The 27,648-nt window shown below is 46.4% G+C and overlaps 1 protein-coding gene across 2 annotated transcripts in view; it reads left to right on the top strand.

Annotated features, from left to right (window-relative positions):
* The first annotated feature begins 331 nt into the window (after positions 1 to 331).
* The window catches only part of ELF5 (E74 like ETS transcription factor 5), a 32,855-nt gene continuing 5,538 nt past the window's right edge, over positions 332 to 27,648 (top strand). The window contains exons 1-4 of one of the 2 annotated variants that reach the window (XM_004369784.2): positions 332 to 488; positions 8,313 to 8,437; positions 19,322 to 19,555; positions 21,951 to 22,001. In XM_004369784.2, the coding sequence (XP_004369841.1) occupies positions 8,317 to 8,437; positions 19,322 to 19,555; positions 21,951 to 22,001 (406 nt within the window). In that variant the 5' untranslated portion in view covers positions 332 to 488; positions 8,313 to 8,316. Of the gene's footprint in view, positions 489 to 8,079; positions 8,438 to 19,321; positions 19,556 to 21,950; positions 22,002 to 27,648 lie in introns of those variants that run through there. The other variant, XM_023738262.1, reaches the window with a different exon arrangement.

Below are 27,648 nucleotides of genomic sequence, written 5' to 3'. Positions count from 1 at the left end.
TTCTTCCTTGCCACAAGGGAAAGAGGGAAAATGACATGATAGATAAAAGAGCAGGGCCCAGCCAGCCCAGGAGGGAAGCAGTGTAGACAAGCACTAGGGCTAGGTTTCTGAGTTGCCCCTGTAGCTTGCACCAAAGAATTCCCCAGCAAACGCACAATCCCGAAAAGCTCCCAGAGGCAAGAATTCCCGGCTTGTTTACTGAGTCCCCTGGGCTGGGGGTGGTGAGCCCTGGGCACAAAAGCAGGATAAAGGTAAACTTTCTGCATGTGAGAACCATTCCCCCCCTTCAAGGAGCCATGCCACACTGTATGTCACCGTCATCAAAGGGGCTGTGCATAAACCTGAAAAACCAAACGGACCTGTCTGTAGGTGTTACTTATATCACAAGGCTACAGGTGCCTTTATTTCCACTGTACGCTGGTGTAGGGAACGCCTGCCTTCTCTTGCCTTGAAAGCCTCCTCTTTGGACCTAGCCACCGCTGTCTCACGTAAGCACCTTTTCTTTGCTCTTTTAGATGGATTGTAAAGGGTGTCAGGGCTAAGAGGCTCGGGCTGGGGCCTGGGTCTGTGCGTCTGTCTCCAGCTCCAGAGTGACAGCCCCTCCGCTGCGTCCTTCAGGCACCTGCCTCTGGGGAGCTGTCTGGCTTGGATTTAATGGCTTGCTTGAGAGAAACATTTTTGCCTTCTCAGGCTGGGTGGCCACCCACCCCCTCCTCACCAGTCCCCACTCCCTAAGGATCACTTGACTAAACCAAGGGGACTAAAAGAATGCGTACAGGCACTCTGCACACACACAAATTCTGCTTAAAGAAGAGCCCACCAGCCCCTGGATTAACTCCTTCTTTTCCAGTCAGCCTGCTTTACTGCTCCCTTGGTACAAAGAAGATAGCTGTCTTATTAGCGTTTGGGGCATTTTTGAGGAATTCATCTGTACAAAATAGTTTAAAAGAAACCCATTTTTCCCTCTCACACCATCTCAGAATAGAATGCTTCCAGAGAAGCAATGATTAGGGTTTTTCCACTGTATTCTCAGACCTTGTCAAAGACTGCAGTGCGCGGGGATCCTATGGGTTCGCCCCCTGCTGGCAGCAACCAGTGGCACACGTTCCTTTCTCAAACTGAAGCTGGGAACCCACATTTGGATGTGCTGAGACTTTTACAAGCTGGAAAGGATGTCAGAGATCATTGGGTACAGCCTCTTCATTTTACAGATGAGGAAAATTGAGGCCCTGAAAGGTTAAGTGACTTAAGAAGACAGGTTGGTGTTTTAGTCTAGTTTAAAGACCCAGGGAGAGGGGTCGTTTGCCCGCCTGAGTAAAAGCTAAATTATTTCGTCCTCACGTTCTCTGTGGGAATGTTTCTCATGATTCAAGGTATTCTTGCAGGAGTTTCCATATTTTGAGCATCTTTCTTCCTCAGCAGTATCAGAGCAGCAGACTTTTACATACATTGATGATAACTGATTTTTCCCTCTGGGGCAGGACTTCGCACAGGCATTGCCCCAGTCCTCTGCATATATTATCTGGTTTTATTACATGGTCGGCATATTCTGAAGATGGTGTGTTAAAAATCCCCATTTTACAGATGAGGAAACTGGAGATCAGAGAGGGTTCTGAATTTTTATATGCCACACCTTGTGTGAAAAATCAAAAGAATTTCAGCAGGCTGAATAGTCAGAGATTTGCCCCACGTCACTTGCCTTGTGGGTGGCAGAGCTGCGATTTAACACCCAATGTGTCTAATCCAGAGCCAGTGAGCTTTGCATCAAAGCCCACAGTGAGCTCTCTACGGCACACCCTCCATGGGTCTTTGTGGCACCTTCAGAAAAACAGCTAAAAACGAACAAACAAGCAAAATTCCCTAAACAAGCTAAAGAAAAATGAAGACTCACTTGACAAGACCTCAGCGAGTCTGTTCCCACAGCTGCTTTGATTTCTCCCAGAAGAACAAACACTCAAGCACCCAACCCACAATCCTTCTTTAACACCAAGTGTTGAAATATTCCATTGGGTTGTCCTCAATACATCCCTTCTTAAGGAGGTCCAAAGAGTTAAGAAACAGAGCCTGTCTCGCCCACAGGGCGCGGGACCCGGTGGACATTCAGTGCTGAGGCAACACTATTTTTTTCCCCAATGCTGCTGCTCCGATGGTGGGATCAGGGAAGGCCTTTCTTGGCCTTCTTTTCCATAGTTTGAAACCTCACGGTCTTGTTCTGCCCAGTGATGTTTTGGTGCATGAACCGCCAATGTGTAGATGTTTAATTAGGCGGGTTTTTGGTCACATGCCCAGAGTGAAGTTGATGATCCCCGCCAGGGTCAGGAAGGAATTTTCCTCCTCTGGCAAACTGGCCAAGGCTGGGTGGTTTGCTCCTTCCCCTCTCTCTGGAAGGCTGAGCAGAGCTACCTCATTGCTCAGGCCATGGGCAGAGCACCTGTTGTTGCTGCCTCTGACTCCCGTAGGGGCGAGAGGCCCACAGGCCTGCCCCTCTGACCAGGTGGACCCCTCCCCGTGCACGCTTGGTGAGTGAGCCGGCTCTAAGAAGGGTTAGGAAGCCACAGGAGGCATCCGGAGACCTCAGCTATCCATGCCATTGTTGTCTCACTCCCAAAAGGTATCTGCAGCTAGCCTTTCTCGTGGAAGGGACCCACTGGATTCCTCCACCTTGTGTTAACCATCTTTGATCCTTTCCTACTTGCCAGCCAGCTGCAAAGGTGACTACATTTTGGGGAAACTGATTCCGACAGCCTTGGGTCTGTTGGTGGACAGTGAGTGAGGGTCCAGAGTGTTTAAGGGGCCTGGCTAGCCCAGGCAAAGAGTGCCCGGAGACCACTGCTCTCCCAAAACTCTCACACCCAGTGGGGTAGAAGGTAATTGGCATAGGAAGGAAGGAAAAGGGAATCAAGGAGCTTTTTCAGAGCTGCAAGTTTAATCTGTGTATGTAGTGATTGGATTTTACTCCAGTATGGTGAACTTGCTGGTCCACATCTCCAAAAAGAATCAATGTGTATGCATATGTGTATGTGAGCATATGTTTGGATGTGTTGGCCCAAGTGACTGGGTGCCTGCAGAAGATCATGGAGCTAGGGAAGATCTTCGAGTTCATCTTGTCAGTGTCCTCATCTAGTAGATGAACAACTGGCTTGGAAAGGTGCAAAAGGCAGAATCATGACTCCCAGCCCAGTGCTCTTTCCATGATGACAGGCCAGGTAGCCCCTTGAAAAATGAAAAGTGTGGATAGAACAGCAGGCCAAGGACGCTTCCTAGATATCCCCTTCTTGTCCTGCTGCTGACTTGTGGGCTAACCCTGTGCTTCTCAACCTTTTTTCACTATTGTCCCCCGAAGGGGCCTTTGGAGTCCACAGGAGGCACAAATAGTTAAGTGCTTGGCCACTAACCAAAAGATTGGTAGTTCGAACCCACCGAAAGGTGCCTCAGAAGAAAGGCCAGATGACCTACTTCTGAAAAATCACAGCCATTGCGAACCCTATGGTGCACAGTTCTACTCTGACACACATGGGGTCGCCACAAATCGAAATTGACTTGGTGACAACTGGTTTTTGTTTTGTTTTTAAGGAGTCTTTTTAGATATTTTATTCCTAATCATCTCTCTCCTCAAAATGTTAATAGCATAGATATATTTTATGTCCGTTTATGTACTATGGCCCACAGGAGGACCACAAAATGTTGTCATATCTGAGATCTGATCCCCTAAGAACCGATCTTTGCCCTCTGGGAGACAATACCATTTCTATTGAGAATGCATGGTCTAACCCTAGGCCAGTGCCTTCATCTGGCTGGGCCTCAACGTTCTCACTAAGAAATAGGGTCCCAAACAGTTGTTCTTACCCACCCACCCTGATCTACCTACATTAAAGAAATCTTTAAGGGCTAAAATGTTCAATTATTGCAAGGACCTTAGAGGACTGAAGAAGAGGGGCTACTGAACACAAAGCAGACATTATTCCTGAGCTCTCACGCCTCGTGTGTGCTGGCTAAGTGGCCAAAGTCTTTTGTGGGAAGCCCTGAGTTAATAATACCCTCTTCCACTGCAATAGCAAAAGAAGAAAAAAGCTCTCGGCTTTTAGAAAAGACGTTTTTCCAAATAGCAAGAAATAATTACAGAAGGAAAATGGCACATCGTACACCTGAGAGAGCCCTTTAAGAAAACTTAATGGATATAATTTGCCACAGAAGGAATTACCAAAGGGAATCAGATATGGCATTCTCTACAGCACTGGGGAGATTACAGATCTTGTGAGGGGGCTGGTCTAAAGAGAAGAAAACACCCTGTAAAGGAGGAAAATACCCAACTGATTAAAAATATTCCTCATTGTTATATGATCAAATTCCATTTATCAAAGGATTTCTGAGAGCTATTTGTCAGGCACAGATGAGGAAGATCTCGCTCTTATTGTTGAATTTTGTATTTGGAGGAATTTTTATTGCTACTAAGGCATGGGGACTGTTTTCTCTTTTCTTCCATTTGGGATCTACCTTTCATTTCTCCAAATCCACCAAGTGAAGGTCATGTCAGAAGCCCGTCATCCTTTTCCTCGGTTTTCTGAGCCTCCTGGTCCAGAGATGAATGGGGGGATTTTTACCCTTAGTCCCCACTTAAGAGAGCTTTTCTGCAGTCCAGTCCAAAAAGCAGAAGTGGCTGTGGGTTCCAGGGGCCCTTCCCTCCCTCATAACCTCCAGCCCCATCCCTCTTCATCCTGCCTCCCAAACCCAAAACCCACCGCCATCGAGTCAATTCTGACTTACAGCGATCCTATAGGACAGACTAGAACTGCCCCATAGAGTTTCCAAGGCTGTAAATCTTTAAGGAAGCAGACTGCCACATCTTTCTCCAGTGGAGGCACTGGTGGGTTCAAACTGCTTAACTTTTGGTTAGCAGCCGAGCACTTTAACCACTGCTCCACCAGGGCCCACTTCCTGCCTCCCGCTCAGGATATAAAACCATCCAATCCATGGGAAAATCAGAGCCCAGACCCAGACAGCCCTGACCTCTAGCTGATATGGCTCCCAGGGGGAGGAGATCCAAGGCCACGATAACCTGCTGGGCATGTTAACCCTCTCAGGGCTTCAGGAAGGAGACTTGCTATTGGGGTCTGGTTGTTCTTGGGGGGGTAGCCCAGAAAGGATGCCTGAGTTTGAGAATTTAAATGTGGTTATTTATTTATGTCAGGAGTGCAGTTCTCATGCAGGTCTGGTGGTGGTGATGATGATGATGGCAAAGATTTGTATCCGAGGCCCACTGGGGATTAGCAAACACCCCAGCGAATTGGTCTTGGGTTCTCAAATCACACAGTCTCGGCCGCTTTCAGTACTTAGGTTTCACTTGCTATCTAAGTGTGTCTGGGATGTGTCTGGGCGTAGTTGTGACTGTGAGTGTTTGTAGAAAGACAAGCAGACGGGTTGAGAGTCAGAAAATTTGAGACCTTCCTACAACTTAAGTAGTCCTTGGGTGGTGCAAACAGTTAATGCACTCAGCTGCTAACCAAAAGGTTGGAAGTTTGAGTCCACCCAGAGGCACCCTGGAAGAAAGGCCTGGTGATTTACTTCCAAAAATCAGCCATTGAAAACCCTACAGAGCACAATTCTACCCTGACACACATGAGGTAACCATGAGTCAGAATCAACTCAATGGCAACTGGTTCTCTGCAACTTAGCTCTGCTCTCCACTGGCTGTATGACCTTGAGCGAGTTACACAAATTCCCTCGGCCTTCACGTCCTCAGCTGTAAAATGGCGGGGGTGAGGAGAGACTAGACTTACTCAGTATCTTCCAACATGTGCTGCTCACTTCACTGGTGATACATAAGATGAATCTGGTCAGGGGTTAGCACACGTTTTCTTAAAAGGGCCAGACAGTAAATATTTTAGGATTTGTCAGCCAAAAAGGCAAAATCGAAGATGTTATGTAGATGCTTATACAACCAGTTAAGATATAACCTTAAAAAAATGTAGAATTGTTTTTAGCTAGGGACTTCACAAGAACAGGTGGCGGGCCAGATTTGGCCCACAGGTTATTGTCTGCTAAGCCCTTATTTACATAGTATATGGATGAACAATTTTTATTTAAATTCATATGTATTTATTTTATGTAGATTAAAAGAATACTGACTTTCCATTTACAGTGGCAATATAAAGTTTCCTTTTAAATAAATGTATTTATGTTAAAACAAAAAGGGAGTTGATTTTTTTTAAAATAAACTAAGTAAATAATAGTGCTCGTAGTGTACAGACTGAATGAAAATTATCATGGTAGTAGGCAAATGACTAAAGTTTGAGAAACACTGGACTAGATGATTGATAAGCTCATGACCAATCTTAAAATCCATGCTTTTAATATCCCAAGAGGAGTCCCTGCGTGGTGCAAATGGTTAATGTGCTCAGCTGCTAATCGAAAGGTTAGAGGTTCAAGTTCACCCAGCGCTCCTCGGAAGAAAGCCCTGGTGATCTACTTCTAAAAAACCAGGCATTGAAAACCCTGTGGAGCACAGTTGTACCCTGACACATGTGAGGTCGCCATGAATTGGAATCGACTCGACAGCAACTGATTTAGTTTTTTAATATCCCAAAAGCCAGATTCTTGTCTTCGCTCTGACACTTACCAGCTATGTGATCTTGAGCTGCCACATCCTTTTTTGCAAAATGGGGGTAGAGCCACCCTATCTCATTAGGCTACTGTAAGAATCAAAAAAGATAAATTGGGTGAACAGATTTTTTTAATCCACCAAACATGGATTAATTTTCACCATATCATGTAAATATGCGAAGCTGCAAAGAAGCGGTTTGACAAGGAGATTGGCATAGGCAAGGAGGAGTGTAAGGGTCTCAGTGCCAGTCTCTTCTGCCTCATACTTTCCCCTGAAGTTTCCCCCTCGCCAGTGTGTGCAGGAAATGGAGCACAGGGATTAGAATCATGGGCGTTTTGAAAAAGACAAATGTCAGTTGCCACCCAAACTCCACCAGCTGGGTGGTTTGACACATGTTACCTGGTATCTCAGCACCTCCATCCCTCATCCGTAAAATAGGATCACACCTGTGCCTATCTCAGAGCCACTGTTCTGAGGAGACCATGAATAATGAACATAAAGTATTAAAGTAATTAGCTTGGAGCCCAAAGGGAAGTAAGCACTCAATTAGTGCTAGCTATAATTACCATAGGTTCACACTCTCTTATCCCAAACCTTGCAGCCAGATTTGCTGCAGAATTCAGAATTCTTCAGTATATGGAAAGTGATACAGTATATATGCCACAGAATACAAAATATACCCACAGGGTCTAGGACAGCTCCAAACCAAAACCAAAACCAAACTCGTTGCCGTCGAGTCAATTCCAACTCCTGGCAACCCTATAGGACAGAGTAGAACTGCCCCATAAGATTTCCAAGGGGCAGCTGGTGGATTCAAACTGCCGACCTTTCGGTTAGCAGCTGAGGTCTTAACCACTGCACCACCAGGGCTCTCACACATTAATATTTCTGCAGTGCATCCTCTGGATACTCACTGAATGGGATAGATAAAACTATAATCAGCCTCATCTCAATTCAGGATTCATTTTTTTCTGGGAAATAAGTTTGCACCAAACACACACACACATACACATACACTCTCTCTTTCTGGTTTCAGAGCTTTTAGATTTCAGAATTGTGGGTAGGAGCTTTTCTTATATAACAATTCTTACCCTGTTTTCAGAAGCATATAAACCAGAGTTAAAGCGGTGAGGTGTGAGCGAATATGAAACTTAAATAAAGAGGCAGTATTACAGAGAAGCAGCCCTGGTGGCAAAGTGGTTAAGAGCTTGGCTACTGCCCAAAAGGTCAGCAGTTCAAGTCTACCAGCTGCTCCTTATAAACCCTATGGGGCAGTTCTACTCTGTCATATAGGGTCGTTATGAGTCGGAATTTGCTCGACGTCAACAGGTACGGGTTTTTTTGTTTGTTTGTTTGTTTGGTTTTTTTTTTTTTTTTTTTTTTTGGTATTACATAGTAAGAGGCTCGATCCTCAAATCCCAGCTCCACCACTCACAAGCTATGTTAACTTGAGCAATTGTCTCAACCGCTCTGTGCCTCAATTTTCTCATCTATAAAATGGAAGTAGAGGTGCAAACCTCACAGGATGTGGCAAGGATTAAATGAGGTCCTACATGGGCAGCACTGACAGGAGTGCCTGGCTCACAGTTGGCAGCATGTGTCTGCTGTCCTTATTAAACCCAAGTGTTGCCCTGCCGGGGGCTTCTGCTCATTGTTGGCTCCCAGGAGCCAGTTGCCCTGCGCCTCCTCACATCCTCTTCTGCTCTTGCAGGGTGATGCTGGACTCGGTGACACACAGCACCTTCCTGCCCAACGCGTCCTTCTGCGACCCCCTGATGTCGTGGACAGATCTGTTCAGCAATGAAGAGTATTATCCTGCCTTTGAGCATCAAACAGGTGCGTATGTCTGGAGGAGTTCATCTGAGGGTAGCTGGGACGGGATTGGGAAGGAGGTGGTGCTGGCCTTGGTCAGATGACAAGCTGGAAATGCCAGCCCTTCACCACCGTTTAGGGCAGAGGGACGGGGGAAGGCCGAGCCAGCAGGAAGGGCAGTCTCTGCAGAGAGGATAGCACTAGAATCTTCATGCCAACCTCTTCCCTGCTCTGTGGTCTTGGGCCACTCAACTAACCTCTCTGAGTCTCATTTTGCTAACAGGTAAAATGAGGAAATAATGCCAATTTCTTGAGGTTCCTGGGTGGTGCAAATGGTTAAGCATTCAACTACTAGCCAAAAAGTTGGCAGTTCAAACCCACCCAGAGGTGCCTCAGAAGAAAGGCCTGGGGATCTACTTCCAAAAGATCACAGCCTTGAAAATCCTATGGAGCAATTCTACTCTTAACACATGAGGTCATCAGAATCAAGTCAATGGCAACTACCAACAACAACTTGGGGTTACAATGATATTTAAATAATGTAGTGGGAAGAAAGCCCTTAGCCAGAACCCAGGACACTGTGGGTGCTTGATCACTGTGGTATTACTAACATTTACTGAGCACTAGCTATGTGCCAGATGTATGCCAAGTACCCATTTCATCCTTACAAAAGAAAGGGACAATTATTATCACCATTTTATAGATGAAGAAACAAAGGCACAGAGAGGTTAAGTCACTTTCTCAAGATTACACGGTTAGTTGAGTTCCAAGGCAAGTTGAAGGAGCCCTGGTAGCACAGTGGTTAAAAGATCATTGGTTAGAACCCACCAGCCACTCCATGGGAGAAAGATGTGGCATTCTGCTTCCGTAAAGATGGAACCCCTGTGGGGCAGTTCTATTCTACCCTGTAGGGTCGAGGTGAGTTGGAATTGACTTGATGGCAATGGATAAGGCAAGGTGACTTCAGCACCTGTGCTCTTAACTATCCTACATGGTCACCTTACAAATGATTAAATACTCTGGTTATCGATATTAATGTCATTGTTATTCCCTGAGCTTCCATTTCCTCATCTCTAAAGCAGAGATGATAAGGGTCGCTGTGATGATGAAGGGAGCCAAAGAATATAAAATATATAGCCTGGCATAAAGCAAGAGCTCAGTACACATGAGTCCCCGTGCTGTCCCCCAGGCCTCCCTCCCCACACCTCCTCCTCTCTCTCGGCCATTTTCTCCCCCTGAGAAGGAAGCATGGTGTCTTGTGCAAAGGCCATGTCACAAGGAGGCCAGCTGAGCTCTGCTCCAGAAACCCTCTGCAGGCCTCTGTCCCCTGTCTGCTTGGGTGACTGCACATCATGGCAAACCTGGCTGACTGCTGGGCCTGGCAGGTGCACACCCGAAGGTGGTGATGCAAGGGCTAATTCAGCTGTCATCCTCCCAGAGCTTAACCCTGTGCACCCCAGCCCGGTCGGAGCCCGCAAGTAGAGTCACAGGCAGGCAGTTTCCAGGAGAGGCCAAGCCTCCGAGGACAATATGAAATGTCACCACCACCAGGAAGCCCCATTCCCCAGGCCAGGACCAGGGCTGCACAGACAAACCTGAGGTCATTACCCCTGCCACTACCCAGTATGACCACCACCACCACCCCACACACATATACACACAGAGTCTCTCACCCTCACCTGAAGTGCCCAGCTAACTGCACTCGAACTTGAATCATACAGATACATATAATTCCCCAGTAGGCTAAGAAGCGCCTCATTTCCCAGAAATATATGAGAAAGGTAATCTCCTCCCCTCGTTATTTGGTGGTGGTTGCTGTTAAGTGCCATCGAGTCTATTCCAACTCATAGTGACCCTATAGGAGAGAGTAGAACTGCCCCGTAGGGTTTCCAAGGCTGTAATCTTTAAGGGTGCAGACTGCTACATCTTTCTCCCATGGAGCCACTGGTGGGTTTGAACCGCTGACCTCTCAGTTAGCAGCCGAGCACTTAATCATTGTGCCACCAGGGCTCCTTCCCTATTTGGTTAGGAGGCTAAATTTGAAGAAGGAAAATGAAGGCTTTGATGTCTCCTCCCCTCCATCCACGTGTCCCAAGATGGTGGGGCCCAGCCCCCGTCCTCTCCCCAGGCCGCTTCTAACCCAGACCTACCATCCTGGGAGCTCCCTCTTTCTGCCGTTTTCTGGGGGGCAGCTGGGGCATTGGAGGCAGATGGCCTCCACTGCCTGCTCCATGCCATGCCCCAGGCAGTGAGCAGCAGCTTCTGTGATTGTGAAGAGCTCAGAGTTTGAGCTAGTCATCCTAAATGGGAAGTCTGGCTTTGACACTAGCTGTGCTCTCTTAACCTCCGGTGTCCCAATTTTCTCCTCTGTAAAATGGGAATAATAAGAAGAATGCCTACCTCACAGAGTTGTTAGGAGGATGAAATGAGTTAATACCTATGAAGCAGTTTGATATGGCCTGGCACATGGCGAGCACACCTAAGTGTTTAAAACTGAAGGATTAACAAAAGTGATCACCAGTAGGGTTGCCAATGTGGTTTAAAAATCCAACAAAGCATTAGAGACGCAAACACAACTTTCTCCATCTGAGGCCTCCACATTTCCAACGCTGAAATGAGGGAGTTGGACCAGTTCATTTCTAGGATTCCTTCCAGAAGCTTCTCTGATTCCAGCCAACCCTTGAGAAAATAAAAACTTCCACCAAGTCTTGCATCCAATTAAAATAAAATATCCTCCAGGAGTGTCCAGGTTCTGAATGTTCTCTTAAGGAGGAGCCAGGCTTTTGACCTGCCACGTGGCTATCCTGGATTTCAGAAGAAGCTGTGTGTCTCTGACCTTGTAAAGGTCAGAATTGGGCACGAAAGGTCAGTCTTGAGTGAGCGACTCTCTAGGAGCTGCCAGGCACCGGGTGAGCCTCAGAGTCCTGTCGGTGTGAGGAATACCTGGCAGTGGGAGTGCTTTCTGTCCTTTTCGGACAGTGACATCGCCACCTAGAGAGGCCGCACATGGGTCTGAGTTTCGGCGAAGGCCTGAGGCGTGAGGTGACCGCCAGGTTCGCCTCTGGACGTGGACTGCAAACTCCCTGTGCTCGCTGGCCAGCGCGCTCTGAAACTTCTCTCCTGAGGGGCTCGGCCTCCGCTCAGAAAACTGCATCTTGAATACAGGGCCTCCCCCAGGGTCTGCCCCAACGGGAGCTTTCTGTTGGAGTCTCGGCTCAAGGGCTGGTGTGGCCGCGTAGGAGCCACGTGACCTCAGGCAGGCTTGTTTGATCTGACGTCTCTGAGCTCTACTTTCCTGAGCTGCAACAGTATCTGCCCCCTAGAGGTGGGAGGATTAAACGCGATTCCGCATACTTAAAATAAATTTTAAAAAAACCAAACACATTATGGTGGAGTCAATTCCGACTCACAGAGACCCTACAGAGCAGAGCAGAACCGCCCCATCGGGTTTCCAAGGAGCGACTGGTGGATTCGAACTGCTGACCTTTTGGTTAGCAGCTGAACGTCTAACCAGAGCTCCGCAAATAGAGTGTTTAGTAAAGAGACCCTCCCTTGCTAGGGGCTCACTAGACCCAGGAACGCCTCAGGCCTCCAGTTAGGATGGAAAACAGCTTTCTCTCTGTCTCTTCATTTTTCATCTTGAACAAAAGCAACACAGGTCTCAATCCCAACCATTCCAATTCTGAACTTTTGACAGTGTAGATACTTTGAGACCAATAGGAGGGAAAGGGAAAAAGTAAATGATGTGCCCATTAGACAAATCATGTCGACAAAAGGGCAGAGAGGAATACTTAACCTACTTAGGAAAACCAGCTGTTTTCAAAAAAAAACGTTTCCAATGGCATTAGCAGAGTTCTGCTGAATCTGTGCCCTCGATGTGCTAACCACAAAGGACTCTGACCTGCTCTTTGAAGCAGGATTTCTGCCTGGCTGCACTTCAGGCTGGGAGGCGGACAGTCACAGATTGCAAAATGCTCTAGAATTTTATTAACTCATCCTGGCCTTCCCTTCAGTTGTTTCAAAACAAAGATTTAGCAAAGTGGGGTGGCTGCATATTTTTCACATGTGTATGGTTACTTAAAAAGGTTACTTCTCTCATCAAGTTTCAGTAGGCAACCATGTGACAAGTCCTTGAGTATCCTGACATCATTCCTACTTCTTGGAGCTCCATCTGCACACATGTACATTTGCACAACTGCACACCTGTATACCTGCGCGCCTGCACATCCACACATCATACACACCTCTCCATGCCTCACCAACATGCAATGCCTTGTTTAGATTTTGTCTGCAGCAAAAGTTTCTAGATTGGGATAGCTCTAGGGGGTTCCTGCAAAATCCCCCAGGGGCCAGCATAGAAGGAGGGTGGAGTAACAATTGAGAAGGTCAGGCTCCAGCCCTCCACTGTCAAGCAGAGCTCCTCCATTTTATCTCTGGAGGCAGTACAGCCTCGTGGTTATTAAGGCTAGGCCGTAGGAGCTGGAATACATGTATATGATCCATTTCTAGCTGTACCCATTTACTCACCATGTGACCTTGAAAAGGGACTTAACCCCTCTGTGCCTCCGTTCCTTCCTTTGTAAAATAAGTAACATAATAGATGACTTTATAGCATTGTGTTCACGATAACATATGAAAACACAAAGCATTTAGCATGAGGTCTGGCACATGGTAAATGCTCAATAAATATGTCAGCTATTATTATATAATGAATTTTCCAACAAGACTTTATTTGAAGAAAGGGGCTTTTTTTAATAATTTTCTTTAAAAAGGTGCAAAAACTGCTGATCTTGGGTATTAATAGCCAGAAGATCAGGGAGAAGCATTTGAGTCCCACGTGAGCTTTTCTAAGCAAGAGTCACATGCTAGGTATGGAAGTTTAAGGGCAGCTGCAGAGGGAAGAGTCTAAGAATTTCTCAATCAAAAGCAGACAAAGAAAAATGAAATCATTTCAAAGTCTGAGGTGAGCCCTGTGGCAGTAGTCACGTCCCAAAAGCATCTCCATATGGAGATCTCACCCTCACCTTTCGACACCTGTATCCTTACCTCCGTGTCTGAGCCTCTGGACCACCATGGCCCCAGGACTGCTGGACTTTGCTCTCTCTGCCCCTTTCTATCTCCCCTCTTCCAAGGCCACGTCGCTTTGCAGACACCCAGCCAGCATTTCTCCTCTTTTCTCCATCCAGTTTCCTACACTTCTTCTGCGTTTTATTTTTCTATCTCATGGTCTAAATTATTCCACAGGCTTGGAATGAAGGCCAAGAAGGGCTATTGGATGGGACTAGACCAGCTCTGGATGGAAACTTGGAAGTAATTTATCATTTCGGGTTTTCCCTCATAAAGTCCTTCCTCTCAGTGACAAAGCTGCAATTGACGGTGCCCTGTGCTACCTGGTCCACTGACCAGCTCTTTTAAGTGCTGCCCCAGGCAAAAAACTTTCCCAACTCCCTATGCTAATAAATCATGCTAATTATGGTCCAATGTTGTCTAACTCGGACCTCCTCTGACGCAGACTGTCTGCCTCCTCCTAGCCAAAGCCTGGGCTTGCTTTGTTCTGGTTGTTCCTCAGCCAGATGGAGGCCCCAGTTGGGAAGGCCTCCTTCCCCTAAGAACAAAATAGTCCCAAAATAACAGCTACTAACAGGTGACTTATACTGAAAATTTACTGTCTTCCAGGTACAGGGCTAAGTACTTTACATGCATCATTTCATTTCCTTTTCATAGCAAGCTTCCTAAGAGGTAGGTACTATTATTATTTCCATTTTATAGATAAAGGAAGCTGAGGTCCAGAGAGGTTAGGAAACTAACAAGTCAAAGAGCTAGGACTCCAAATCAGGAAGATCCATGTCTGTATCCCAAACTCAGTTACACTACACAATCTTGGGACTCCCATTGGAAGGCCCTTTCACACCAGGAGGACAGTGGACAGAACCCTAGAATGGAGGGATGCCGACAACAGTCTGATTGAATCCCTGTAGCTGGCACCCTCATCTGGCTTCGCAAACTCTCCCATCAATGCTCCCCAGTCAGTAGAGGAAAAAGATCAAGTTGTCTTCCAGAGAATCTAGGGCCATAACTCAAAGCTCTAAGCTCAAACTCCTTTTGCAGTCTGTAAATTTTGCATTCCGCTGCCCATCTATTTTGCTGTAATATAAAAATCAAGATTTCCCAAAAAATTCTTGCATTGAGTGAGGCTCCAAAAAAAGGAGCAGTGATATTTTTTTAATTAAGTAAGTTGTCAGCACTTAAAAATCAAAATGACATTTATGAGTGATTTCACATAGCACTCTGGGCCTGGCAACACAGGGTCCAGATTGCCACAGGTCAACTGGAGTTGGGCAGCAACCGTCCACTTTGGCATGAACTTTCCAGTCCCCACTGCCAACTCCCAGGGCCAGTTCAGGCATGGATGTTACTCGTCGACCCTGTGGACACTTGAGTGTACAAGCCTAGCTCTAAAAGCTAAAGCCCTGCTTCTGAATTTAAATGCAGAATTTAAAATAAAGCCCTCCTTCTGAATTTAAATTTAGATGCTAGGTTAGAACATCACGTGTGAGAACACCCCTAGAATTTCTGTAAACTCTTCATAGCTCGTCAACTCTTCTTCCCAATGCAGCTGGTCGTTAGAACAAGTGTCCTGACCTACTTCAGACTTCAAAGGAGCTGGCAATGCCTGCTGCTTGATAGTGACCTCTGAACATTTGGATTAAGCCTACCAGCACAGGATGCCATCCCCAACTAGTAGACATATGCAGAAGGCCCTCATAGCTCAGTTTCTGCAAAACATTTAGATTATTTTATAAATGGTAGATGCATCGAGGGAAACACTTTACATTTCCAGACAATACAGCCTATTTAAGATAATCTGTTCCATAGGTCTATTACCCCTTCTTTCATTTGTCCCGAGTTCATCTCTTCCAAGTAGCAAAAAGGTTCTTCTTCATTTCATTTAATGGGGTTGCCAACATCATCATCATCATTATTCTCCATCCTCTTTCTGATTTTTCAAACCTAGGAGATGTATACATCCCAGGTTATAGCATCATTTTGCCTTTATCCAAATCTTGTTTTACTCAACCTTCAAGATGTCTGCCCAATTTGGTCCTTTTCAACCAAGAAGAGTGAGGTACAATATGATGCAAAAACCCCACACCTAAAGTCAGAAGAGTTGATTTGCAGCCTAACTCCCTTCCTGACTTATCTGTGTGACCTTAGGTGAGTAATATAACCTCTCAGAACTTCAGTTATCTCATCTGTAAAGCGGAGATCATAATCAGTCATCTGGTCAGTTGGTTCCAAGCAGTTCGCATTCAAGATGAGCAAAACAGAGCAGCTGGCCCAGCCTCAGGGAGCTCATTGCCTAGGGAGGGAGGCAGGCATCAATCCTTCCAGAGAAGGACACGTAAGGAGGACAGCTGAGGGAGGGAAAGACCCTCTGAGAAAGGATGAGTGAGTTGTGATCTTAAGGATGGGCAGGAGTTAGTTAGGTGATGTCAAATGGGAAACCACATCCTAGGCAAAGCGAAGTGCTGAGACAGGACGCAATCCTGAGGGAAGGCCATCGTGGCAGGAACACAGGCAGTGACAGGGAGAGTGGAGAGGTGAGGAGGGGCAGGATGAGACAGGCCTTGTCAGTCTCACCTCTGCGGCCTTCATCATGAGGTTGTTGTGAGGCACAAAAACAGACCGTGGAAACACATCAGTACTGAAAAGCACCTCATGGATGTTGGCTTTCATTACTCTCCTTGTCACTGAAAACGGCCATTTTCTTTTCAGCTCTGGGGGCTGTGGGAAGGGCTTTCCTGATGAGGAGAGCAGGCTGCCCTTGACTCTGGCTCCCAGATTCCCTCCAGAGGCCAGAGCTGCACACAAAGCCTGTTCTGTGGGTGAGCTTCAAAGGAGAGAACTGAGGAGAAGGCAGCCTATGCCAGCAACACCTTCCTAGTGTCAGTGCCCACTCCCAACTTGGGCATTTCTCCGAATCCCTCAGGCCCTCTTGGCTTCCAGAAACAATATGGCCCTCTTCAAACGCCAAAGAAAATAACAAGGGATTGGAAGTGGAGAGGGGAGGGGAGGGGAGGGGAGACTTGGTGAAGCCTTTCCATGAAAAAGAATACACTGTGTCCTCTAACTAGAGCACACTGATAGCCATCTCAGCCAGGGCCAGCTTGGGACCATTTCTGAAGAATTTCAAGGCTCATAAACATCGTTTATCAGAATACCAGGGAAGTCAAAAGGCCTCTTAGGTTTACTCAAACCAGAAATCAGTAAAGGAAACCACAGAACAGGCATGAGAATGGCCACCCTATTTTCCCAGAAGACCATGTTTGCCACAAGGCAGCCACCAGGGGGCTCCAGCCAGTGGCCAGTGAAGAAGACAGGCATCTGAACTTGTCTGCCCCTGCTCTCCTTACTCACAAGATAGAGGTGGTAACATGGGCCTCAACCAGTCCAGTGGAATATTGACTCTTTGATCTACGTGCGTACAGAATCTGATTAAACTTTTTAAATAAACTAAAACAAATCTCTGGTGTATGCTCTACCTTCCCTCAGTCCATTTCCTGTTGGGAAGAGAGATTGCCTAGAAGGGCTCCGAGATTTTGGGGAGCCTCAGTTTTCTCATCAGTGAAACGGCCTGATCATACCTGCTGGAATAGGATTGTTGGGAGGATTTGAGAAATTCGAGACGACGTAGACAAGGACATTTAGCACCACAGCTGGCACACAGTGGGTGCTTAGTGAGCGGCAGCACTTGACAGGGCAGATAGCCCATCCTGGGATTGTCTCTTCGCCTGGGGCTGAGACACCACAGCTCTGTTAGAGATAATGGTGACAAATAGAACATTTAAGGGTGGAGTAGGAATGGCATCATTGTCATTTGCTATGGAGTCTAACTTGTGAGTAACCCTTCCTGTCGTCCACACAGCCTGAATTAGTCACATATGCTGTACTCTCTCTCTCTGCCTTTCTCCTCAGGGCTTCTTGTTCTCTGTAGCACTCCATCTGCCTTCACCTTTGTCTCCATGTTTTATCTCTGCCCTACACTGGCCCTCTGAGGATCAGTATGATGGAATGGGAAGAGCAATGGCTTTTGAGTTCAGGCTGAGTTTCAAATCCCATCTCTGCCACAGACTGGCTCTGAGATCTTGGTCAAATCCTCGATGACCCTCAGGTTCCTCATCTATAACCTCCTGGCGGATAGAGCCCAAATCCTTAGTATCTAATTTGTTTCTTCATACATAGTAAGTGCTGAGTAATAATGTTAATGATAGCATTAAAACCTTCCAGGGTCTGTTCTAACTACTTTTATTTGCATGAATGGTGCCGTGGTTAAGCACTTGACTGCTAATTGAAAGGTCGGTGGTTGGAACCTACCAGCTGCTCTGAGGGAGAAAGATGTGGTAGTCTGCTTCCATAAAGATTTACAGCCTTGGAAACTTTATAGGGCAGTTCTACTCTGTCCTACAGGGGTTGCTATGAGTGGGAATCAACCCAACAGCAATCAGGTTTTTTTGTTTTGCTTTGTTTTTTAACTCATTTAATCCACAGAACAACTCTATTATATAGATACTATTATTATCCCCATTTTACTGATGAGGAAAATGAAGCTCTCATTTATTGATTGAATGAATGACTCTCATGATAATTGTTAAAATTAAATAATTAAAAATTAAAAATAATAATTAAAAATTAAATAATAAATTATTTGTCAAAGAGCCTGACCAAGTACCTGGCATGTCACCTCTTTCGTACCCTGTGTCTGCTGCCTTTCTGTTTTTCCTGGCATTGGGACAGGACTGTTAAGTACCCAGTCCCTACCCTGGACCAGGCATGGCCACTTTCCAGCCTTGCAGACCGGCTGGTGCCCACCTCTGTCTGGGTGTGTAGGCAGCTCTTTCATGGGCCTCAAGATAGAAATTCCTCAAAACACCACCAAAACCAACAACAATGCCACAACTAACTTCCCCTCCTCCCCTTTCCCCAGAAGAGCTTGCTGTGGTGATCCAAAATCTGCCAAACTCTGGACAACACCGAACCAGCCCCAGGACTTTGGCCCAAGATGGCTGGAGGCAGTGCACAAACCAACATCCAGTGTTGGGTAGCTTTCCATAAAAGCAGAGGGGATGGAACAGGCTTCAAATGGTGCCTAGCATGCAGTAGGCATTTACCAACTATTGAATTGATTGATAGTTTTCTATGTGCTGGGCAATCCAATTTAAAATAAAAAAAAAAAATCCAAACCTTTGCCTTCAAATCGATTCTGACTCAGGGCGACCCTATAGAACAGAGTAGAACTGCCCCATAGGGTTTCCAAGGAGCAGCTGGTAGATTCGAACTGCTGACCTTTTGATTAGCAGCCAAGCTCTTAACCATTGTTCCACCAGGGCTCATATTAACCCTAAATTCCATAACAGCCCTGTGAATTGAGCATGTTATCCTCATTTTACAGATGAGGAAACTGAAACTTAAATGTTTAAGGATCTTGCCCAAGTGGAAATTGGCAGAACCACAATTTGACCTCAGACTTGCCAGGCTTCAACGCCTGTGCTCCTGATACCACATCACCTAAAACCAAATAGCTGGAGGGCCTTTTTCTTTCCTTCTCTACGAGTACCGCTATTCTAAGCACCAGAGCCAGGCTTGGGTACTAGCAAGTTATGACCGGGTTTCCTGCCCATGTCATTCCCTCTTGTTCCCAAAGTCCAACCAGCCCTTCTGGTTTTCTCTCTGGAATGGACGGTGGCCTTGGCCCCTGCAGAACACTCCAGGGCTGGAGGCCCTTTCAACTCAGTGGACAAGAAATCTTGAGAGGGTGGGGATTTTAGGATAACAAGCGCTTCCTTCAGAGAAGCCTTCCGAAGTCTTTCTTGAAGACATTGTCCCTCACTTCTCTCTCCTTTGGTGCAGCCTGTGACTCCTACTGGACATCTGTCCACCCGGAGTACTGGACCAAGCGTCATGTTTGGGAATGGCTCCAGTTCTGCTGTGACCAGTACAAGCTGGACGCCAACTGCATATCCTTCTGCCACTTCAACGTCAGCGGCCTGCAGCTGTGCAGCATGACGCAGGAGGAGTTCATCGAGGCGGCTGGCATCTGCGGAGAGTACCTGTACTTCATCCTGCAGAACATCCGCACTCAAGGTCAGTGTTCCCAAGGCTGAGGCCAGGGGGCTGGGCCTGGAGGGGGTGGCGGGTGCAGGGGGGTGGGACCAAATGACCTCATCAGGTCCTTTCTCACCGGATGACTCATACAGCAAGCCCCCTGTTAACCAAGAACCTCTTAATACTGAAATCTCGATTATGCTGGAATTGGGAGCTTTTAGGAAAAAGGGAGCAAGTTACAAGAAAGCAAGTTGAGTACATTAAAATAATAATAAGAAGAAAACAAAAGAAAAATAAAAACATGTCTCAGAGTCTGCCCAGGAACTAGGCTATAAACAAAACAATGCATTATGTTCAGAAAGATTTGCAACCACAAGGCGTAGATAAAAAGAGACTTCTGCTTGACCATTCATTAAGCAGAAGGGAAAAAAAAAAATTAACCAGACCCTTTCCCTTCCCACTTCCAGAATATTCCAACTAATTGGCATTTCATTTTATCACATTCCTAATAAACAAGGGGAACCCTGGTGGCACAGTGGTTAAAAGCTTGGCTGGTAACCAAAAGGTTGGTTGTTCGAATCTACCAGCTGCTCCTTGGAAACCCTACGGGGCAGTTCTACCCTGTCCTATAGGGTCACTATGAGTCAGAATTGACTCGATGGCAGTGGGTTAATGGGCAAGGATCAAATGGCCAGAAGGTGGTGACAGTGGCATTACTTAACTTGTCAACATGCCCTACAAGAGTAGACTGTTGATGGACACGTTTTTTAAACCCGAGAAAGATCTCTGAGAACACCTAATTCTGTGTCCCTACATTACAGATAAGGAAACTGAGGTCCCAAGGGGTTAAGTGAGTTCCTCAAAGTCACACAACAAACAGACCTGATTCACAGAAAGTCAGTATAAAGCAGGGGTTTCGCGATCAGAAAGACCTGCATTCAAACCCTGGCTCCAACACTTCCCAGCCATAGGACCTTAGGGAATAGACTTAACCTCTCTTCATCTCCATTGCATCATCATATAGTGAGATAATGATACACACTTTCAGTCTTCTTGAAAGGATTCAGTGAAATATTATCTGGCACAGTATTTATAAATAGTCAAATGCAGTAAATGGGGATAATTTCATCATCATTAATATAATCAAAAGGCAGAAATTTTTAAAAAAGAGAGGAAGGAAGGATGAGAAGGAGGGAGGGAAGGAGGAAGGAGGAGAAAGACAGGGAGAGAGAGAGAAAGAAGGAAGGAAGGAAGGAAGAGCTCAGCTCAATATTAAGAAAGTCCTATCTAACAGCACCTTCGCTTAGAAGGGCAGCTTCAGGCGATACTGTAGGTAGGAAGCTCCCTGCCACAGGAGTTAATCAAGCAGAGTCTAATTAAACCCCTGCTTGATGGGGATGTTATAGAAAGAGTTCCTGCTGTGGGAAAGAAAAACCATTGAGGACACTTCCAGCTCAATGATTTGATTCGTTAACCACTCACTAGATCCTCCCCCCATGCCCCACTCCTGCAAGTACCTGAGGGCAGGAAAGGCTGGTGCCCCTCAGGTACTGCTTGGCTCGTGCCCTCAGAGCCATGGCTCCCCTAGGGTGAGGAAGGGATAGACAGGTCTGCTGTCCATTGTTATCCAGTTTCCGCTTGGTTACGTCCAGTGACCTGCCAAGTGCTGGGAACAGCCCTTCCCCAGAGTGGGACGCCCTTGGAAGAGGGCAAGTCTGAGCAAACATGATCTGAAACTCCTATTTCAACTCCAGCCCACCCCGTTCCACAGAAGAGGAAACTGAGACCCTGACATAGTCTCCCAAACCCTCTTTAAACTTGGTATTCATATAGGATTTTGCCCTTATTGTGGCCTCTTGTGCCCATTTCCCACCTTGACCAGCACGTTAAAAATAAACAAACCAAACTTGTTGCCATCAAGTCCACTTCGGCTCATAGCGACCCTATAGGACAGAGTAGAACTTGACCAGCACGTTAGCCATCCAAATCATAGACTTTTAGAGCTAAAGGAGAGCTTAGCAGTCCATTTGTCTTGTGTTGCCAATGCGGAAGATGAGCCCAGATATTGAGACACTAGGCCAAGGCTGCACAGGGAGTCAGCAGCCCCAGCCCATGTCAGTAGAACCCAGCTATCTCAGTCCCTGGGATGCCAGGGTGCATCCCCCAATGCCACTCAGAGAATCCACAGAGGCTGTCAGGATGCCTGGCCAGGTACTCTCCCCAAATGACCTTTAAAGATGAGGAGATTGTGACTTCTCAGGGATGGCTTCAGGATGGCCCTATAAGGATCAGATGGTCTCCAAGGTTCCTTCTAAATTAGACTCCCCTCAAAGGACACAGTCACTCTTCTTCTCCCCCATGCCTCCTCTCCTGACCTGGCCACAGGAAACCAGGATTGCATAGTATGCTTTGTGGATTTCTTTCTCTTTCCTAGGTTACTCCTTTTTTAATGATGCTGAAGAGACCAAGGCCACCATCAAAGACTGTAAGTAACCAAGCTGTCCAGTGCTATGTCAAGATGTTGTTGGTCTTGGTCATTCTTTTAAGGCTGCCCTAAAGGGCTGATGAACTGAAACAATCTCAGACTTGGAGGAGACAAGACAGAGGAGAGAAATGCGGTAGAAAGAGATGGGGCTTTGGAATCAGATGGGTCTGAGGCCACAGCCTGGATCTGTGGGTTACTTATCCTCCCCAAGACTCAGTTTCCCTATATGTAAATGGTGTGTCCCTTGCTGGTTGTAGTGAGTTTTAGAAACACTGCCTACAGAGTGCCTGGCATGTCCCAGCAGTGCAGATGCCCCAACACTGGTGGCCAATAGCAATAACAATAATAATACTTACTAAACATTAGAGGCCTTGTGGTTGATAATGTTACGAAGAATCTGAGCTCACTAAGCAGGTCGAGTTTATGATTATAAGGTGATCAAGGATCTCAAATGGTCTTGTTGATTCTGAAGATTAAACTTGACAGTTCCACTGCAGATGGAGAAGGTTTAGGAAAGGGAACTTTGGAGTTTTTATTTTTTTAAGATGATGATTATTATTGCTATTAGTTATTGAGTCTCATGCAAAGGCCCTGGCCCGAGGCCAGGAGGACCTGTAGGCAGACCTCTTCTCTTGTGGGCTTCAGCTCATTCTGCAAAGAGAGGGCAGATCATGTGGAGATTTCCAAGGCCTCTGAGAGATGTGAGCCTCAGGGGCAGGGACAGAGGGACTGTTTACTCTGCTGTGTCTTTACTCTCCTTAAAATAAAGTCCCAAACAATTAACTGAGAATTCATGTTGTTTGGCTGCTGCTTAACAAAGCCAAATCACTTCGAGTTTTAGCACAGGAATAGCCAGGTCCAGGTCTGTGGACCGTATCTGGTGGACGTAAGCAGGCATGCCCTGCCCAGACACCCTTGCACAGCAGCGCTACTTTCTGCAAGGCTCCCTCCACTCAAGGAGTCCCTGGGTGGGACAAACAGCTAACAACTTGGCTGCTAACTGAAAGGTTGGAGGTTCAAATCCACCCAGAGGTACCTCAGAAGAAAGGTCTGGTAATCTATTTCTGAGAAATCAGCCACTGAAAACCCTGTGGAGCACAGTTCTACTCTGACATGTGTTACCCAAAGCAGGTCCTGCCCGGTGCGGCTTCTCGTCAATAAACACACACCGAGGTCAGGAGGGAGGAAGAGCGTTTATTGCAAGCATGCAGGCAAGGACCAAGGAAGGGTATACCTCAAATCAAAGTCCCTGAACAAAGGGAGGCAGAACCTTTCATACTGTCCTTCACAAGGGAGTACATACAAATATCATGGACTACATAGGTTATCATGGCGTGCAGGCGCAGTAAGACAAATTCCATTTTTTTTCCTTAGTATGTACAGAAAATGGTGGATAAGTCCTGCCCTGGGCGGAGCTCTTAATATTCAGTTAGGTCTTAATGAGGCTTAGGTTACTTTGGGACACTTTTGAGGCTAGTAAACTGAGTCTGACTGGTTTAGGGCAGGAACTGAGCCATACGCAGCACTGAGGGTCTTTGAGGACAATGGACAGGAGGGGGCAGGTTCCGTTTGATAATGGCTGAGCAGCTGCTAATTGAACCACACGCATGGATGTCTATCACTTAAGGTCTTGATGGTAATGGAGAGGAGGAGCAGGTCTTGCTTGATAACAGCTGAGCAGCTGCTGGCTGCACTGGCCATCACATGGGGTTGCCATTGCCATGAGTTGGAATTGACTCCACGGCAACTGGTTTACTGGTGCCACACTCAGGGCGACGAAGTTTACTCCCTCCTCCTACCTGTCAGCAAAGCTCCCCCCACCCCACCCCCACCCTTTTCCTGGTTCTGGTGGAGTCCTTTCTGATCAATATGCAGTAGCCTGGGGGCAGTGGTTAAGAGCTTGACTACTAACCAAAAGGTCAGCAGTTCGAATCCACCACCCACTCCTTGGAAACCCTATGGGGCAGTTCTGCTCTGTCCTATAGGGTTGCTATGAGTCAGAATTGACTCGGTGGCAACGGGTTTGGTTTTTGGTTTTTTGGGGGTTTTTTTGGGGGGGGGTGGATGCAATTCCCAGCTTTCACCACCTAATTCAACCCAGACAAAGCCCCTGGAAGAAATGGGGGGGGGGTGGATGCAATTCCCAGCTTTCACCACCTAATTCAACCCAGACAAAGCCCCTGGAAGAAATGAACCCACTGAGGCCCAGGGGCCATATCTATGTCAGTGTCCAAAGACTTGATCTGGGGGATGGGAGAAGCACATTGACGAGGCCTGGAATTTGCTTTTACTCTGTAAGTACCTTTTCCAGGTGACAGGGTCTTCAACTATAAATGGGAATCCTTGCCAGCCTGCCTTCCTAATAACAGATGGAAACCAATGGTCGAGGAAGAGATGTTCTGTTCCACAAGTTCTTTAGAAGTAGGTGTTACCTGAGTATATAACTAGCCACAACTAAATTCAGTGCTATAATAATCATGGCAGCTAGCATTTATTGAGTGCTTACTATGAGCCAGGTCCTGTGCTAAAATCTTTCTAGAAATTTTCTCAGGTAATTCTCCCAATAACCCTAGAAGACAAGTACTAGTACCATAGCCCTTTTATAGATGTAGGAACTAAGGCTTAGAAGTTGAAGGTGATATAGATAGAAGCTGGCAGGTGACCCAGGTGTGTCTGAATCCAAAGCCCTTAACCCCTTTACTGCCCTCATCCATTTCTTTCTTTTTTCATTCATTTATTCAACATTTACTGAGCACCTACTAGGTTCCAGGCCCAGAGCTAGGCACTGTGGCTGCAGTGATTAACAAGCGTCCCTTGATCCCAAACACATGGAGGAGATCATAAAAATTAAAAGGGAGACTTTCCTTCCACTTCTTTCTGATTTGGCATTTCAGTGTAAGTTTATTGCCTATTCACCGGTTAATAATTCACCTTTGTTTATCTTTATGACTCCATTTTCTCTCATCTTAAAAGAGTTTAAAAAAAAAAAAAGGTGTGCTCTGCAGGTGACATGGTGCAGCCTGGCATTCAGTCAGACCAAAGTGCAGAACTCTTGATCATGATCAGCCAGCTATCAGCCCTGCTCACCTGGGGCCACCTCTCTCCACCTGGGGGCAACCTCCACCTCCACGTCAGCCAGTCTCACCTGGGCATTCATTTACAGTTTGCGCATACCTGCCTGGGCGGGGGGCGGGGTGGGGGCTGTTTTTCCACATCAGTGCTGTTCCTGAGAAGAGGCCTAAGGGACCTCGAAGGTTGAAGGCATGCATTCATTTAATCATTCATTCCAGTGTCATTAGAGACGAGAGCTCTGCTGAGAGAATGTTTGTATGCAGAGGTCAGCCCTACCATTGACCCTGCCTGTGACCTCAATGGTGCTTCCCCCACATACCCTCAAGGCTCACTCTTTTCCTGCTTTAGGAAGCATCTCCTTATCACAGAGACCTTCCTTGTCAGCCCTATTTAAAATAGCAACTTCACCCACCCCTTCACCATCACTTTCTGTCCTCCTACCCTGCTGTATTATTCTCCATAGCATTTATCACCAACTGAAATACTATATATTTGTTTGTTCACTGACTGTTCTACCCACTTGGATGTAAGCTCCTTGAGAGAGGAGACTTAGTTTTGTTTCCTGCTGTGTCTTCAGCACCTAGTACAGTAGTTATACTATGGCTCAATAAGTGATTATGAACAAATGAGTGAATGACCTGCAATGAGCTACCAAACCTCTCTATGCCTCAATTTTCTTATCTGTAAAATGGGGATAATAGTAGACATACAAGAAGCGCTGGTGGCACACATGGTTAAGCACTCGGCTGCTAACCAAAAGGTTGGCAGTTCGAACCCACCCAGCAGCTCTGGGAGAGAAAGACCTGTTGATCTGCTTCCATAAAGATTATAGCCAAGAAAACCCTATGGGGCAGTTCTACTCTTTCACATGGGGTCACTATGAGTAGAAATAGAGTCAACAGCACCTAACAATAACAACAACAGTAGACATACATCATAAGGGTGGGTGAGATTGAATGAGTGCCTGATTATAATAAACACTCAATAAGTCTTAGCCAGTAATGTTATTATTAGTCCTTCGTGCATTTAGTATCTATTGAACACCTACTATGAAGATAAAGCAGTCATGATGAACATTAGCTTTGGAACAGGACCACTCTGGTCCAAGTCCTGGCCGTACCACTTTGCATAAAATTCTTAAGCTCTCTGGGCCTCAATAACAATACTACTCACCACAGAGGATTGCTCTGAGGATTAAAAGAGATACTGTATGTGAAGCACTTGACAAGTATTTGGCATTTAGTAAATGCTCCGCAGGTATCAGCTGCTAGTGGAGGAGGAAAAGAGACAAGCTCAGTCTTTACAATAGAGCTGGGCCAGTGCTGTGATACCAAGGAGCACACAGAGCTATGGGACTGAGAAGGGCTCTTACCCACGGTCAGATCAGGGTAGGCTTCCTGAAGAGGTCTTGTGAGAGTGGGAGTCGGCCAGGTGGAAATGAGGGGGCAGAAAGTCTGTGCAAAGGCCCTGAGGCAGGAGGAGAAAGCCAAGTCCCATTGGGAGGACTGCAGGAGTTCCATCTCTTGAGGAGCACCAAGAAATAAGGCTGGAGAGCTGGTTGGGGTCATTTGTGAAAGCCTAACTAACATGGCAGTCTTCTCCTGGAGACAGTAGGGAATTGCTGCAGGATGTTGGGCCAGGGAGTGGCATGACCCAATTGCGCTGAGATAGGTCACTCTGTGCACAGGATACGCAGTCCACATCATTCCTGCCCTGGACAACATATTTATTCCTTCAGTCATTTCACTTATATTTATTGAGCACCTACCATATGTCAGGCTCTGTGCTAGTACAGAGCCCTGGTGGGCAGTGGTTAAGATTTTGGTTGCCAGAGTCCCTGATGGAGCAGGAGAAAAGTGAGGTGTAGAACTCAAATTCTGGCAAAAAGACCAGACTTAATGGTCTGACTCAGACTGGAGGAACCCCAGAAAGCATGGCCCCCGGACTCTCTGTCAACCCAGAACTAAAACCATTCCCGAGGACAACTCTTCAGACAAAGATTAGACGGGACTATGGGACATAAAATGATACTTGTGAAAAGTGTTCTTCTTAGTTCAAGTACATACATGAGACCATATGGGCAGCTCCTGTCTGGAGGTAAGATGAGAAGGCAGAGAGGGTCTGGGGCTGGTTGAATGGACACAGGAAATCAGGGGTGGAAAGGAGGAGTATGCTATTCCAGTACAGGGAGAGCAATTAGGGTCACATAACAATGTATGTATAAAGTTTTGTATGAGAGACTAACTTGAATTGTAAACTTTCATTTAAAGTACGACAATAAAAAAATAAAAAAGATTTTGGTTGCCAACCAAAAGGTCGGCAGTTTGAATCCACCAGCCACTCCCTGGAAACCCTATGAGGCAGTTCTACTCTGTCCTATAGAGTCGCTATGAGTCGGAATTGACTTGATGGCAGTGGGTTTTTGGTTTGGATGCTAGGTACTGGGGGGATAATAACTGGAAACACAAATTCCTGCCTTCTAGTGGAGACAGGCAGAGAGTGAACTAACTAAATACATACATATAAACATACATACATGTATACATACATATAAACATACATACATGTATACATA

Source organism: Trichechus manatus, unplaced genomic scaffold, assembly GCF_000243295.1.
Source record: "Trichechus manatus latirostris isolate Lorelei unplaced genomic scaffold, TriManLat1.0 scaffold00006, whole genome shotgun sequence".
Lineage (NCBI taxonomy): Eukaryota > Metazoa > Chordata > Mammalia > Sirenia > Trichechidae > Trichechus > Trichechus manatus.
The sequence above is the reverse complement of the archived record's forward strand: the minus strand, read 5'-3'. Positions and strand labels throughout refer to the sequence as shown.